The 17,937-nt window shown below is 32.0% G+C and overlaps 2 protein-coding genes across 2 annotated transcripts; one reads left to right on the top strand and one right to left on the bottom strand.

The window, feature by feature from the left end:
- On the top strand, positions 1-1,933 carry LOC122583660 (protein NUCLEAR FUSION DEFECTIVE 4-like). The gene has a single exon (XM_043756041.1). The coding sequence runs from the start codon at positions 1-3 to the stop codon at positions 1,804-1,806; it is 1,806 nt and encodes a 601-aa protein (XP_043611976.1). The 3' UTR covers positions 1,807-1,933.
- A 1,250-nt stretch (positions 1,934-3,183) lies between these two features.
- LOC122583804 (ACT domain-containing protein ACR10-like) lies at positions 3,184-5,877 on the bottom strand. Its single transcript, XM_043756179.1, has 6 exons — positions 5,569-5,877; positions 4,828-5,049; positions 4,620-4,725; positions 4,113-4,428; positions 3,752-4,036; positions 3,184-3,666 (listed from the first exon to the last, which is right to left on the bottom strand). The coding sequence occupies exons 1-6, from the start codon at positions 5,717-5,719 to the stop codon at positions 3,523-3,525; spliced, it is 1,224 nt and encodes a 407-aa protein (XP_043612114.1). The 5' UTR covers positions 5,720-5,877; the 3' UTR covers positions 3,184-3,522.
- Between the last annotated feature and the right edge of the window lie 12,060 nt (positions 5,878-17,937).

Here is a 17,937-nt window from a genome sequence, read left to right as displayed (position 1 = left end):
ATGGTTGATGGTCAATCTAGTGATGTTGGTAAGAAAACTATTGGAAGCATAGGCCGCCATGTCATCACCGGGCCGTGGTTCATGGTTTTTGCCTGCCTCCTTATCATGTCAGTCGCCGGAGCGTCCTTCATGTTTGGTTCATACTCGGGGGACGTAAAAACCGCCCTCGGATATGACCAAACAACCCTTAACCTTCTTAGTACATTCAAAGACTTAGGTGGCAATATTGGGGTCATTTCAGGTTTAATAAATGAAATTAACCCACCATGGGTAGTCCTTCTTATAGGTGCCATTATGAACTTCACGGGTTACTTCATGATGTGGCTCGCGGTTACTGGAAAGATTAAAAAACCACGCGTGTGGCAAATGTGTCTGTATATATGTATAGGTGCAAATTCACAAACTTTTGCTAACACGGGTGCACTTGTTACTTGTGTCAAAAACTTTCCTGAAAGTAGAGGGGTTGTTTTAGGGATTTTAAAGGGTTTTGTGGGTTTAAGTGGCGCGATTATTACACAATTGTATCATGCGATTTATGGACATGATTCGAGGTCGTTGATCTTGTTTATAGGGTGGCTTCCTGCTGTGGTGTCTATTGTTTTCCTAAGGATTGTTCGGATTATGAAAGTGGTTCGACAAGTGAATGAGGTTAAGATGTTTTATAAGTTTCTTTTTATCTCACTTGGGTTAGCAGGGTTTCTTATGGTTATAATTATAATCCAAAATAGTTTCAAGTTTTCCAAATTTGGGTATGATGGAAGTGCATCTGTTGTTGTAATATTACTTTTTGCACCACTTTTGGTGGTGTTTAAAGAAGAGTTAAAGTTATGGAAAGCTAAGCAAGAAATGGGAAATAATGTCATGATTTCCCCTGTGAAAATAGTAACCGAGGGTCCAAATACGGTCCACACTGAACCACCGCCGTTACCACCATCAGAAAAGGCGTTTTCATGTTGGAAGACCGTGTTTAGGCCACCTAAGACAGGGGAGGACTTCACCATACTGCAAGCAATTTTCAGCCTTGACATGTTGCTTCTTTTCACCACCACCACATTTGGTTTAGGTGGAAGCTTAACTGCAATCGACAACCTTGGACAAATCGGGCGATCTCTTGGATACCCGAAAACTAGTATCACCACTTTTGTGTCGTTGGTGAGTATCTGGAACTATTTGGGCCGGGTTGGGTCGGGCTTTCTTTCGGAAATCTTACTAACCAAGTACAAGTTTCCTAGACCTTTGATGCTCACTGTTGTCCTTTTTATCTCATGTGTTAGCCATCTTCTAATAGCCTTTGGTGTGCCTAATTCCCTATACATTTCTTCAATTATAATGGGTTTTTGCTTTGGAGCACAATGGACATTACTTTTTACAATGGTATCTGAATTATTCGGGTTAAAATACTATTCCACTCTGTACAATGTGGGAGCAGGAGCAAGCCCGGTCGGGTCATACATCCTCAATGTGGTGGTAGCTGGCCGCCTATATGATAAAGAAGCGACACGGCAACTAAAGGCGCAAGGAATAACCCGAAAAGAAGGGGAGGATTTGACTTGTAGAGGCGTCGAGTGTTATAAAATGTCATTTCTTATAATCACAGGTACAACAATTTTTGCATCTTTAATTTCACTTATTTTGGTAATGCGAACAAAAAGCTTTTACCACGGTGATATCTACAAGAAGTTCCGAGGGGAAGTGGAGGTGGCGCCTAATGATAAAGAAATGTTGAGGCCGTATTCAATTGCCGCTCCACCATTGATGACGCCACCAGAAAGGAAAATGGGGGAAGAAAACAGTACCATAACTTAAGATATATACCTGGCACACAAGTCTTAAAATTGTTGTTACATATGGAAGATAGTCACTCATTTGAAATGGGCCAAATGTTAGATTCCTGATAAATGCAATAAACAGGATTATTAGACATCTTATAAAATAGTACTGTAATATACTTTCTGCTTTCGTGAGACTGAGGCATTTAACATAAGTAACATAAAATCTGTTTTTAGCTCCAACAACTAGTTCAATGGTTAGATTAAAAATTACTTTAATTTGTTCATCATAAAACTAGCATTAATATGTATGTGTATGTGTATGAAAATTCAATCAGAAGGATGCATGATGGTGACATACAGGCGGCGTATAAGGATACTTGTTTGGGAAAAACACATCAAAAAAGAAGAGACCATTCTGATAAGGAGTCCCTGCTCGTCCAACGATAACAGCTCTTAACAGATCCATCCTCCACTCATAAGCCCTCACAAATATATTCTCTATGCCAAATATATAAAAGAAAAGAAACTCGTAATATATGTGTACATGTATATATACATATCCAAAAAAAATCAAAGAATTGTTAATATACCGGGTAAGCATTGCTCAAGAACTTTCCACTCTTGCTTGATAGTGTTAGTCCAGGACGGCTGAAACATACTCGTATATAATTAAAAAATGTAATATGCATATGAAACGCATTATAAAGGTAACAGCAGCTAGCCTCAACAACAACAAAAGCATAATATATACAATTACTTGCATGCTTCATTTCACAAGTGTAGGCTGAAAAAAGATGATCATAATGGTCGCCGACAGTATCAAACTTCTTGAAAGTTTCGTATCTTTGCATAACGTCGTCAGGAATAGTTACCATTCTGTTGCTGCTGCTACCGCTGGTATCTTTAGCAGCAGCATTAGCTTCTAGTTGCTTGTCAACGAACAACGACGACTCTGGCATCAAATATGAATGGTCATCGAGAGCCTTCTTAATCTGTGACTTTTCGGATTCATCAGATAATGACACTGTGATGTAATTTGAAGGGGTTGGAGATATGCTTCGTTTCAACAATTTTGATATTTTAGGTTCATATTTATTATTTGACTCGGTAGGTTTAATTTATCCACCAACATTTTGATTTTTGATGTCATTAAGTAAAATTAGAAAAGAAAACTTAATCAATTACATTTGTTCTCAAATTGTTAAAAGATTTATAAAACATTTTTATTTTTATTTTTTTTGAAAAATATATCATTACTTTTTTTGAAAATTAAGGATGTTACTAATCTACCATTGTATTTAAGCCTACCTTAATCCAAAAGGGTACACAATGCGGTAGACTACTCTTGTTCACAGCTTGTGGAAAATATAGTGATAAGTAGTAACAGAACAATAATACAACAGCAAACGGGTTGTGAAAAATTGCTAATAGTCTCTAACATAAAACAGTAAGTAACAATGCCGTAATTTATAGTTATTTACAGATGTAAAATATGCACAAATAAGTGAATTTCTGTAATCAGTATCTTAAAAAACAGCGGCAGACAGATGTGCTATCCAACCCTGAACTTCCACTCTTTCATCCTCTCTTGTATGTACACTGAAGCTATTTACATTTGGGCTCGATCCTGACTTACTCTGTTGTATTTTTGACATCTAGTCGACGAAGGGAAAATGTTACGCAAAAAGTCAAACCTAATGACTTGCTGCAAATCAAGTATGCAGCACTACTGCATAATCTCTAAGAATCACTACTGTGATCTGTCCCAACCCATCAACATTTTGTGAACTGCTTCTTCAATCTTACCTTCTGGCAGAGAGAATTCTACATCATTCAGTAAAACCCTGTAAACTTCCCATTCCCGGCCTCCAATCAAATGCCGGCTAATTTCAGCCTGTGAAAATGTAAAGCAACATATGACAAAAAAGCACAAATCAGCATATGAAAAACAGGTTTTTGATGAATGAAACAGTAAGTACCGAGAAGATGTCCATATTGAGCAACTTGAGGGAAAGGGTGATATCATAAAACACAAGGGGGCGTCCCTTCCCACATAACTCCACAGGATTGGCAACAACCAACTCTGTATCAGGACCCCGGTTCACCAAAACTACTCTGAGAGGACGATATAACTCCATACGAATGCGAGAAAGGAGTGCCTTCTGTTTGCTAGGGTCTACAATTTTCTTTCCATCGGCTTGCACAATAAAAAAGTCAAGCTCACAAACGCGTTTCTCTTTTCTCATAAATCGCCCGTAAGAAATCTGTTACACAAAAACAATATTTACCAACTCATAAGGTGCTACTAAGATGCAGTGAAAAGTTTGATGACTGTTATACCTGAATATTGTAATCCTTTAAAGTTCTCATTATATCGTAGAGCATTCCTTTGTGATCACGGCAAACAATCTGAACAAGTGAATGAGCAGGACTGAGGGAGTTATCGATCATGACTGACACACCGTTAGAATGGGTGGACTCTAGATTAAACGTTTCCTCTGTAATTTCCGGAGGAATAAATGATGGCGGGCCTTGAGAACAGGCGGTAATTTCAGGTCCAACTTTTTTTATTTCACAACTTATCATAGCATCCCCCAAAACGGCTTTTAAATAATCCTGTGTATCGTCCTTTCTTTTGTCCGTGTGTAATAGTTCCCTGAAAACATAATGAAATAATTCTGATGAACTACACGATGCCATAAAAAAAAGGTTCCAAAATAACATCCTTTAGGATATATGGATTTTGCATATTGGAATTCTTTAAATAAGTTTGATTACATAAAATTTCAAACAACATAAAATCATCCCCAGAACAGAAAAGACACGTTTAAAAGGTACTTATGTAACCTGGTATCGGTAACGAAGAACAAGTCCATGACCGTCCCATCAGGGGTAGTCGATACTTTCACTCTTTGAATAACAAGCTCAAGCTCACAAAGCAGATGTGTAACATCTGAAAGATAAAACTATGGTCAATGACTATAATAACATGTACTCGTAATCAATATTGAATTACATCGATGAATCTAAAACATGAATTTGAATATGGTTGTACCGTGTAATAGTCCTTGTCGGTCATGACAACAGAACTCAAGGAGAAACACATCTGCAGCCTTGGGTGGTTGTGATTCGGGTCGGTAAAATATGAGGGTATTATTAGCTGAAGAAACAGAAGGACAAGCCTCTAATAGTCTCTTCTTCAATAAGCTCCATATTGTACCCGGCCGCCCGATTACCCAAAACACTATGTAACACCATTTTCCATCTGTAGATACATCTGCAAACACTTAAAAACTTCAATAATAAGTCATTTGGTCTAAACTGAAAAACACCTAAGTATCAAAATTTGAAAAAAAACACAAAGTTTGAAAAGGAATCTTCTGTTTTGATACTATTTGGTCTGCCTTAAATAAATCTTTTTTGGGCATATACTATCATCTAATTAATGGTCAACAGTCTACTTACTACACACTTTACATCATAAAATGGCTAATCATCAAACTAGATTTTGAGACCCAGCAGATAAGACATAATGTATAATTGTACGTACTCTAGTATATCAATAACATATATACATTTATCACTATGGATTCGATTTATAAATAATAAACTTTTTCCTCTAGTCGGGTTCATTGACAACAACAACAATAACATGACCCAATTCTTGCGTGTTGTCTTTTTACCCAGAGACTGTTTCCATAAGCAGTTGGGTTCATTGACAAAATAACACAAAATTTAACTGAATTCAAACTATGACATGAAATTTTTTATGACAAACAACTAGAAAAGTACCTACCGCCACGAATAATGGTTAAGCGAAAAAAGAGAATGGTGCGACAAAGATCACAACCAAGGCCTGTTTTATCAGGACAGTTTATAGTTATAACTGTTTCTTCGTCATCTTTTTCGGCTTCTTTTATTATGACAACGTCTTCTTCGAATAACATCTTCTTCTTTATTTCTATGTTTAATTGTGAAATCAATTCGACAAGGGGTACGTACTTATTGATTCCAGAATCTGTGTGGGATAAGTATAGTAGGTTAGTAGTAGTAGTGATTATCAGGAGGAGGATAAAATGTGAGAGTTTGTAATGTTACAAATTAAAACATGTCGCTAGCAACCAGTCTTTTATTTTTGTTTTAGATAATGGTCTTCTACGTCACTCATACAACCCACCTGGCTTTAATATTTTGTATCATTTTTCTTTTTCAATAAATAAAATTAAATTCAGCCTATCAAACAATAATTATATTTTTAAAAGGACTCATGAGTTATGAGAGAAAAAAATAAAATTAATGTGTACGTGTTTAGTTTACCTGTAAACTCTATCTATAAAATATCTTATATTTATATCATCTATCTATTAAATACCTAATATAATTAAAAATCTTATATTTTAAAGCATATTATATTCATTGTTACCATATGTATTAATTTACACTTATAATATATAAAAGTTAAATTTATTTATCTTAATCTATAAAATATGTTAAATAAACTATCTATGTTTTTAACTTATAAATTATTTATTCATATACTAGTATAACAAAACGTCGTTAAAAATTGTAAAGGATATGAATCATGTTTTAACACAATGACTTTGGATTATGCCATTACCAATATCAAGTGTAATATTAGATTTTGGTAAATACATTTATCATACTCCGTACATGTTTCTAATTAACTATTATGTTACTATTGGGATACCAAATGCATATAATAAGGGTATTTTAAAAAAAACTTCTTTATAAAAATTCAATTGAATAATATCTATAGTTAATCATAATATTATGTATATATAATCAATCCGTACATCGTACGAGTTTTATTATTAGTATGTATTTAAACCTAAATTTTCGACCTGTGACAAAAGCTAAAATGAGATTGTGTTGTATCGATATGCCAATACACTAACTCAAGATCCAACTTGTGTCTTGGGTTCTTAGCTAGACCCACAAGCCCGCATACATATTTAAGTGAGTTTGTTTCAAATCTATGCATACTAGATGGGTGTCCGTACATTGCAGCGGTATCATTTAAGAAACGATAGTTAAATGTGGTGATAATGGATACGAAAGGCGATGGTTGGGGTGTCGGTGATGATGGACACTATCACACTGGAAATTGATAGTATGAAAGAAAGAGAAACAAAGAAGTGGTGTGAAGTGAACGTCTGTTACTTTTATTTTAGAATTAGGAGTAATTTAGGGATATTGTAAAAAGTGCTTAAAATTTTAAATCTTATTCTCTTTATAAGGGTTTATAGATATGTCACAAACATTTGGTTAGTATACTCTTTAATTTATACAACTATGATATTATTGTAAATATGTACTTTATACAATCTATTTATATTAATACATTTTATAAACATATGTAGTTTATCACGAGATATAGCCCGTAAACCTACTTCACCAGAAACAAACTCATATGACCCGATCCCGATTCGCTAACCCACCAATTTGTTTAACTCATGCGTTAATCACGTCAGTCAAATTAGGTCCGGGTTAGTAAATCGGAAATTTCTAACCTAAAATCTTTAATAGGTCCAAATTGTGAAGTTTTTGTTCATTAAAAGGTGTAATTCGTTAACAGCCTTAGTTCTAATCGTATGTATGAACGCTTTCATTTTTAAATTAAAGTTGCCATGTCAATGTGGATAGGTATGGAAGATAGCATCAATAATGTACATTGTTTAATGCTAAAAGTTGTTTATGGATGTTGGAACCTTTTGGTATCTTCAGAATATTCAACCTCTAAAAAGTGGATCACCTTGTCCAAAGTTTTTTATTTTTTAAAACATCATTCATGCATATGACGATTAAATATCACGAGAGTAGGTACATGTGCGTTGTGACGGTAAGATGGTGGAGGTGATAGCTTGGTCAGAGAGTGTGATAGTCAAATGCCTACGGTTTCCGCCCTCCGCCCTCGGATTTAAAAATTCGTCGAAAGTATATCGAATGACATCTCTAATGAAAGAGCATGAAATTTTAATAACACCCGTACAATTTTTATAATTTATCGACGTATAATTTTTGAGATAAAAGATTTCGAATGAATTTGAGGAATAAATAATTTATAGAGGAGAGAGAAAAAAGATGATTGGTTAAGATTTGAGGAGAGAGAAAGGGTATTATGGTTACTTTAGATAAATATAGAATATATGATAGAGGTATTTTGGGGATGTACTTAAAATCAATATTGAAAATGAGTTAATTACAAAAATCGTCCCCGTCGTGGTACTCTACTTGCAGTTTTCGTCCTTAACTTTCAAAAATTACAGTTTTTTTAATTTTTTTGACTCCATCAACAGTTTTGGTCCTAACCCATAACGTCCGTTTAAAAAATATGCACGTGCCAAACACGTGATGGGTATTTTTGTCATTTCATTTCCTTTCTCAGATCTTTAATATCAGAGTTCATTCTTATCTTTTTCCCCGTAATAAACCTAGTACCCCACGTAGCCACTTTCTTCAAAATGAATACTAGATTGATTAATCATCAACATTAATAAACAATTAAAATAACAATAAGTCAATTACCAGATAATCAAAGTAAATTGATCAACAAAATCAATATCAGACCATCATTATCATATATCTGAACATCAGATCTGTAAAAAAAATCCCAAAGATTTACTATGTAATTTGATGGATAAGAAAATAAAATAAAAAAACAAGATGTATAGATACTTGTGATACATGGCCAGCAAAGAAAAAAACCGGAGTTTGATTTCCAATCTCATACTATTCTTCTATCTCAATTTATATTTCTTAATTTTTTCTTCAGTACCATTTATCCATTGAAAAGAATTAATAATATTCATTCATAAGAATTATATTTTATAAACAAAAATCAACCCCTAATTTTTATTACAAAATTTACATAAATATACTGTAAAAGAAAGGAAATACACATCACAAAATATATTTTTTATTTTCTAAAAATAATATTAAGAGAAAAAAATAACCACAACTAGAGTTAACCATTTTTAATTTTTTGATAGAAAAAATAAAATGGATTTGTGAAGAAGAAAAATAAGAGAGAGTGAGACAGTACAGATAAGGGAGAAAGAAAATGGGGAAGAAAAAGCCACCAAACTTCATCTATATATTCCTTCAATCGCAAATACAAAAAATTACACAACCGAAAGCTCAATCATATAAATCTTTGTTCGATTTCTGACCAGATGCTAACCAATCCATCGCAATCTATTTTTAGATCTGGCCACCACCCACACCTACTGGTATTTTTTTTTCTTCAACCCATTCAGCCACCACCGGATTAGTTGTCGGCAAAAGAATCTCTGAAGGGTGTATGTGTTGACTAGAGATAGAGTGTGTGGGTGGGGGGGGGGGGATGCTAGATCTGCACATTTTTATGTTACGTTTGGTAGGTTTATGAACATAAATATATCTAAAATCATAGATCTGGGTTGGGTCAAAAATATTGATAAATCTGGGTATTAAACGGTATGTAAGTATGTGACAAGTGAAATGACAAAAATACCCATCACGTGTTTGGCACATGCATACCTTTTAAACGGACGTTATGAGTTAGGTACAAAACTGTCGACGGAGTAAAAAAATTGGACCAACACTGTAATTTTTAAAAGTTAGGGACGAAAGCTGCAAGTAAAGTATCACGACGGGGACGATTTCTGTAATTAACTCTATGAAAATTTCAATTCAATGTTGAAAATCTAGAAAAAATCTGTTTTATAATATAGTATAGATATGGTGTGAATGTAGCATTATGACAAATATTTGCATATAAAAATCAAATGACGTTTAATATTTTGTTTATTTTGTCTGGAAGCAACCATATGTCCTTCTCCTTTCTTTTGTTATGTACCACTCCTTTAACAAAGTGCACAACAATGCAAAGTACTTGTCTTTGTTATAATTGTTTATATTTGATTATGAATCTGATTGGTGACTCATTCGTAACATTTTTGAGTTTGAGATAATAACATTTTTGAGTTTGAGATAATCTATTTGAATTCGAGTGTATTTCTCACATTTATAAATGTGGATTAATAAAGCATTTTTTTTAGAATTTTAAGTTTCATTCAAGACATTCGTATAATGCAAGATTAAGATTAGAATAATATGTCATTTTAAAAAAAAAATTTATATATTTAATTGTTTTTAACTCTCTTTAACATATGATTGGTTTAGTAAAATTCGTCATATGTATTTATTAAACTCATCAGCCTGACTTTTAAATCTGCTCGTTTCTTTGGTATCTACTATAACGAACCAATTAATCTCAATAGAACTAAAACTCATCAATTATCTTTATTTTACGGTAAATATTTATTTGAAAACTAAAATTTGTGTGGAAATTAAAAAATAGACCAAACAAACTGTGATTTGAAACTTAACACGTATAGCTGCCCACCACCACCATCATCTCTGACGATGTCATGGCAGTAAGGGTAGCACCTGTACTGTATCAAACCATCACACTATTTCTTGGATCGCGGCCTATCAAATCCACATCATTCACATATGCATCCGGCTTCCAACCCCTTTATAAAGCCTCCTGAACGGCGCAACTGTTCGATTAAGGGTTTCGCCCGTGAAAAAAAAATATTAGGTTGGAACTTGCTAATTATTTTGACGATCAAATGTAGAAGGGACTATGAAAGCTATATATGTGATCTGACATGGGCATTTTAGTTAGGCTTATATAGATGCCTTGTAAGTTAGTATAAGTCCAAATCAAACTAGATAATAAGCCCATTTAGATCCCGACTATATTTCTAACACGCTTTTTGAGCATTTAACTTTTTGTAGCTTTTGGGAGATGTATCTTTTGAGCAAAATACTACGAGTATATTTCTTCTTTCTCTTACTTTTCAACTTTCTTCCTAATAACAAGATATTGATGAACACTTGCTTTATCTGAGAGAGATTTGTTAGTGTGCGGGAATATATACCCATTGAGTGCTCACTATATATGCCCATCCGACAAACCAAAGAGAAAAAAATGATGAGAGTAAATTCAAAAAATAAAGGAAAACAAACAAACAAAAAGGTGAGAGTAATTTATTCATGTAGTCCTGTCAGCACGCACTCAGATGAATCTTGAATCAATTTCATTTCTTTTTGGAAAAAGATATATAAAAGTTGGTGACAAAAAGTGTTAATAGAAATGAAACATGTTAAACGTGTAATTGCATTTCTCGATGGAAACATCCTTTTTATTTTATCCGGCTCAAGCCTTGGCTAACTTTCCACTTAAATTCATAATGCGTTTTACTTTAATAAAGCATAAGTTATAAAATAAATTCGTTCCAAAATTGGTGCCATCAAGTCTTAATCATCTTTATAGGCTTGGATCACCTCCGAAGTAATATTTCTTTTAATCATGTGTTATCAGGTGGCTAACTTGTTATCGATCGGGACCACATCAATTGACCTCTTCAAAATCCTTTTTACTTGCTATTTCTTTATTTATATGGAGCTTTTTTTTTAATAATAATAATTATTATTATATTTACATGAAAATAGAAGGGAAACGGACAACCCGTTATATCGATTATACTTTTTGTATAGAACATCCAAGATTTCTAAAATCTGGATTGTAAATTATGAAGTTTAGAAGCAAAATATTATGATTTGTCTTTATATAAATAAAAAACGTGTAAATTTATGCATCTTCGACGTGAAGTCCTCACTCACCAAATCCCACTCAATCGAGTAAATCGACGATCAAGACTTATAGATGTGACGCAGTCGATGCCAACATTGCACCAACTTCATGAGTCATGCAAATAAAACATGTTTCATTATTTAAAAGTGATTAGTTTCCTGGAATGTAATTATCTTTGACCGAATGTCTATAGTAGGAAAAAAACTAAAGTTATGTGTATTGTATGTAAGCAACTTAAAAAAATGCTTATTGTATGTAAGAAAACATACGTGGCAACCATATGCAGGTGTCACTTGTCAGATTTTAATTGGTTGAAACGAAATTCTTACATACAATAAACATTATTTCAAAGTTGTTTACATACAATACACACAACTTTAGTTATTTCCTACTATAGACATTCGTTCAAAGTTTCTTACATTCGAGGAAACTAATCCCTATTTAATATTCTTGTATCATCATTATTACACATGTAGAATGAATCTAAAGTAAGGCCAAAAATAATACGAGTATAATGATGATCTAATTGGACTAATTAAACTCCAAATTTATATGTAGCCGGTAGTATGATCAAATATTCTACCATTGCTTCAGTGATCATATATACCATGGCCCATATACAAATGGCCCAGTAGACCAATAACACATGTAAATGTTGTGTATCATCTTAAATCTATAAAGCAAATTGGTCAATGGAGCATTATTTGGACATAACAATCGAATCATGTGAAGCAATAATTACAAGATGATATGGTTTTCATGATTTGTATGGACTTAATAAAATTCGAAGTAGCTTTGTAAAGTTTAGCCATGGTTAACTTAACCTTTTATTACATAGCCATTTGTTTTCTTGTAGTTATACTATGTAACTTGTAGTAGCCCCATTGTTAGTGTTTGGTGCTAATAAATCTCGCCATTGCTATTAAACAAAAAAAGAGCCAATCTATATGGGAAAACGATTTAAAAATAATTGCTAATCATAGCTTTTAAGGTTATTATTAAGCACAAGTAAAAAGTCATGTGTACGTGAGTATTACAAATTATTTTGTAGTGATGATTATTTTTACATATGTATTTATATCCCTTAATTTTATGAATAATAAAATATAAACAATACATTGTAAAGTTTCGTTTATGGTTTAAGTTCTTACTGATCTATCTTTAAATTTTAAAAAAAAAATAGAAAAAAAAAAGAGGTTGGAATGGTGGAGAAATTCTGACCATGTGGTCATTTGAACATTACTAACCATTCTTCAGTAAAAGTCGCATGTAAATCTTTAGGTAACAAATTTGAACTCATGACCAAGTGATCCTACAAAACCTTAATTTGTGGTAGAAAAATGATATCATTAGAGCCAAAGCTATGTAGTTTTCATTTGTTTTAATAAGGAAAAAAAAACATAAATTAAAATGCTTGTAAGGATCTAAACAAATTGAGGACATGTCTGGTAAAGGGTTGGTGGGAAATGGGTAACATAGTCATTGGTTATGCTTGTTTTAAAAAAAGGTAGTTAATGAATAATAAAACTGGGTAATGACCCATTATAAAGTAAATTGGGAGGTATGGTATTCATTACTCTATATTTTTCCCCATGTTCTCCTCTTTATATTTTTATCACTTATCCTCTTATAGTCTCATCTTCCCATCTACACCTCCTTTATCAGGAAAAACAAAAATAAAAGTAAAAATTATCACATATATGACAAATCTATCTTATAGACATATAAAACAGAGAACTGATGGAGTTAAAATTTAAACCTCATTGAAGGTATCTCAAATTATTATTGTATATTATCTCTACCATATTTATTTTTGATGATGTAGTTTTTTGTGGTTTCGCCATTTTTGTTATTTTTTTCTTTCCCTTAATTCATCATATGTCGTATCTTGAAAGGTGTTGTATATTGTTTTTTTAGGGCGTGTTTGGTTCGCGGAATGTTTTGGAAGGAGAGAATTGGAATCTGAAGGAATGGAATTTGACGGAATGTTTTTGATTTTTTAAAGATTTAAGTGAGGGACGGAATGAGATTCCTTCCCCCATCCCCAAGAAATGGAGATTCCATCAAATGAGGGAATGTTAACATTCCAACGGAATGTGATTCCTCCATCTTTAACCAACCAAACACACTAAGGAATGAAATTCAATTCCAATTCCATCAGATTCCATCAAATTCTGTGAACCAAACGCGACCTTAGTTGTTTTGCTTACGTTTTAGAACTCTTGAATAAGTATATTCTTTTATATAAACCAAGCAACACTAATGCAATATTAGTATTAATTAGTATTTCATTGCATTCCTATTCCCATTCTTTTTTCCATTCCTTACTTTGAACCAAGCACACCTGAGTTATTTATGAGCTACTCAATCTCGAGTCGTTAAAAGTTTGATTTGAGTCAAACTTATATGAGATCTGTCAAAGTTCAAAAATCCTAGTTTAGATCTTTAGATAACAAACTCACAAGCCTAAATGATCCTCTTATATCTATACTTGGGTTTAAGTAAGGTAAAAATTTGGATCATTGGAATTGGGTATATCTGATCTAATTGATAAGATGGATGTGTTTATAATTTCGTAAAAACGTTGAATTTTAATGGCATTGGACTTTTCTCTGTTTAAAAATTATGAAAGTCTCGAAAACCAAAAGAGCCCCTCTAGGAAGAAGACGACTTAATTGTTGTTACCATTCGGTGCCAAGGGAGACTAGTAAGTCTAGTATAGGAGAGTCCCATACTCTTTCAAGAAGATTGAAATAGGTGTCTCTAAACCTGCACCACTTAATCGTATCAGGGTTAAATACTCTGAAATGTTGCTAACTATTACCGAATGTTTATAGTGAGAACCAACTATCAGTTCGTTTATCATGTGTATCAACTTATGAAATCTTTAATTTTTGCCCATTTTGGTCCATATTATATCAAATCTTCAATTCTATACGTTTTAATCCACACTAGTTAAGATGCAATATTGAACTTGCCTAATATTTGGAAGTCCTTGCAATTTCGATAATAAGACAAAATCATATGCTACGATGAAGTCGAAACCAAAAGAAACTAAAATGCCTATGATATTCAAGTTAACATTATACATATCAAGCACAAAACCATTTAACATCATGAATATCAAGTACAAAAACCATTCAACGAAGAAACATGACTTACGATTCAACTGATATTTTTTTCGAAAAATAAGGATGCCATTAACTGAACATATGCTTGAGATACTATAACTATTAGACAAAGTTACCCAATGATAGATACGATAACGCACACTTAGTTAAGAACTTGGAATCATCTATACTATCTAATACTCAGTAAAACAAATTATCCTTTTTTCCTTTAAACCTTCAGCCTTTGAAAAACCAAAAATATCCCTCTCCTTTATTTATTAATTTATACATCTCCATCTAATATACCTATAATGCATTTAATGAAATAATTTGCATTATATATCACCTAACCCTTAAAATAACTACATTAATTATCATCTTTATCATCAATTACTTTTACATTCAATACCATCGCCGCCCCCGTTGCATGTCGCCCCCACCACCGTCACCACTACCGCTGCCGCCACCTCCGCCACCTCCGCCACCCATCGCCGTCATCATTATCCTCACTGTCGCCGCATTGTGCGGGCATAAATCTAGTTTATCACAATTCACAAAGTCAAGTTTGTGTTTTTCAAAAGCTTGTGTTTGATTATAGGATGTTAGGATGTCAAAACTAATTTAAAAAAAAAGCTTATATATGCCGTTTGGATAGCCTAATATAATGATAAATGTAAAATATGATGCGATGAAGAAGATTTAAGGAGAACGATCACTTACCAAAATTCCTCTAGAAATTATGGTAAAATTATTCTTTTTTTTCTCGTTAATTTGGAAAGGTTTAGTGAAAAAAGATTTTGATACAAACATTCTTTTCTTCATGTGCGGATCATCTCTCTATTAAGAGATGATAATTTTTTGATTATGTGACAATTATAAAAGAATATCATGTAGGATTTTTGCTTAGTTGTCATATTTACATTAATTTTCTAATTTTAAGCATACCTTTTAAAATTATTTTTTAGCCTAATCATTATTAAGTAATAATAAAAAAAATTAATAAAAAAATTAAAACAAGAAGGCTAAAGTTAACAAGTCATGTATATCTCTTAAAAACTTAATTAATTAATGGATGGAGCTAAAGTTAACAAATCATGTATATCTTAAAACTTATTTAATTTTCAATTTTTTAGTTTAGAATTTAACTACATTTATCAAGTTTTTACTTTACAATTAGAATTAGAATAGTTTTTTATAAAAAAAAAACTCTTTTATTACTCCATTTAAACACCTTTTTTTTTTTCTATAATAAAACTTAATGCTTAAATTTGCATATTCATAAGGCAATCAACATTTTTTATAAGAAACTAAACGTTTGATTTTTACATATTTAAAAATCAATTTCATTTGTTAACAGATGATAACAACAAAAGAATTAATTGATGGATACAAAATATTAAAAGATAAATTCCATTTGTTTCTGAATTATATCATCCAAAGAGTTTGTTAATTTTAAGAGACGGGGCTCTACGTAATGACAGTGATGCTAAAGCAAGAGAAGATATTAATAGATTTATGTGGCATCCTTATTTAGTTGATAAATAAGAATTTTGCTCATATATCAATGTTAGATAAATGATTTTTATTTAACTGTTATTTGTAAGTAAATTCCCCCCTTTTTTTACTTAAGACACTTTTAGATGACAAATTAAAATATTTAAATCTCAGAGAAAATTCTGTGATTTTATTTAGGCTGTAGGCTGTGTGCCAACACGCGTTTTGTATGATTCATACAATTAATGTATAGATGTACATAAGAATTGAATGAAAGATTTTTATGATTTATAAATGTTTATGTTTCATTAGTCATGTTTTTACATATTTGACGTATATTATATATTCATAAATTATAATTTTGTTATTTGTATCAGTCGTAATCTTACAACTAACAGTTTTTTACATTGTCATAAATTATAAATAATAATATAACTATCAAATATTATATTTTTATTTTTGTTCTCATTTATCCCACACAATGTGCGGGTTTAATCTAGTCTACCAATAAACTAAAACAAGATTGTAGCCTTCTTTAAGCAACACGTGGCGTCATATAAAGCGACATGTATCTTTTTAGTCATATTCATTAAATTAAAAACCTATTTAATAATTTATTAATATCTTTTGTTCATATTTAAACTAGGATTCTTACCTGTTAATAAATTTATTATTTAAACTAAATATCCATATTTGATTAAGTTTCCTAAAATTTCATAAGTTGTTAATGTTTCTGTTTGTATCTAGCCTACGTAAATAATTATCAAAGACTAGATTTTTCTATATTTATCTATATATTTTATTGTTGTTGTTATGTAGTAAGACCAGCTCTTTCGTTTTTTAAGAATTTTAGTTTTATGATTTTGTTCTAATCTACAAGGATAACCATGTTTATTACGAGAAAACCATGTTAGATACAAAAACCAACTCGATGGCGATTCAACAAGAGTTTTAACCTTCTATACATTGCAATACTTTTATGTAAATTAAATATAATAATCATAAGGTTTGGCTATTGTTACCATTATTTCAAATTACAATGTTGTCTTCTTAAGCAACATCTTCATCATTCGTTCAATCTTAGTATTATCATTGGCTTTTGTATACTTCAAATTATCACGTTGATAACGGAATAATCATCCGGTACGTTTTATATCTTATTTTTACTGTGTTATTATTAATTTATTTAATGTTTCTTCACTTGAACTAATAATTTTGTAGACATAAATTCGTGTGCATCATAACCATGAGGCTTCGGCGCAGTGGCCAGATGGGACCCCTTAGGGGGACTTGGCGAGATGGGATGTTGGCTTGGAGGTTATGGGATCGAGTCTTGGCTCCCCATTTACCTCGGACATTTACCTTTTGACGTGAAAAAATAGGATCTCTTTGGGATTTTCCAGTAGGTAGTGAGACGTCTCGAACCCTGAGCATACTGCCCGTTTGGATGTCACTGCTCAGCTTGATGGAACGATCTTTCCCACCCACCGTTCAAAAATAATAATTCGTGTGCATCATGTGTAAGTGATCATATATACTTATTTTTATTCAATCTATCAAAAGCCCTAATCATAACAAAAAAAAAAATTGAGTTTAGTTTTTTTTATATATAAAACTCTTTTTTTAGAATATACATAGTATATACATATTGTCAGTCCGTACATCGTACGGGTATTAGTACTAGTTTTTTTTATATAAGTGTATTATGAATATTTTGTATTTTTCATGTACATGATTCTCTTTCAAACTATAGGAGTATAAAATTTGATTTGATGTTATATTGTTTTTATAATAGTAGTTTGTATTTAATTTATTTTTAATTAATTTATAAATCTTGTCAAAAACCATGGAGATGACATGTAGACTAAAATGCCATATGGCAATGTTTGAAGATAGC

This window comes from Erigeron canadensis, chromosome 9 (genome assembly GCF_010389155.1).
Source record: "Erigeron canadensis isolate Cc75 chromosome 9, C_canadensis_v1, whole genome shotgun sequence".
Lineage (NCBI taxonomy): Eukaryota > Viridiplantae > Streptophyta > Magnoliopsida > Asterales > Asteraceae > Erigeron > Erigeron canadensis.
The sequence above is the reverse complement of the archived record's forward strand: the minus strand, read 5'-3'. Positions and strand labels throughout refer to the sequence as shown.

Excerpts from the sequence above, each read along its gene's own strand:
- LOC122583660 (XM_043756041.1), top strand. The coding sequence starts at position 1 with ATGGTTGATGGTCAATCTAGTGATGTTGGTAAGAAAACTATTGGAAGC.
- LOC122583804 (XM_043756179.1), bottom strand. The coding sequence starts at position 5,719 with ATGTTATTCGAAGAAGACGTTGTCATAATAAAAGAAGCCGAAAAAGAT. Across the intron at positions 4,429-4,619 it reads TTCTTCGTTACCGATACCAG|GGAACTATTACACACGGACA; the intron begins GTTACATAAGTA and ends TTATGTTTTCAG. Across the intron at positions 4,037-4,112 it reads TAAAGGATTACAATATTCAG|ATTTCTTACGGGCGATTTAT; the intron begins GTATAACAGTCA and ends TTTGTGTAACAG.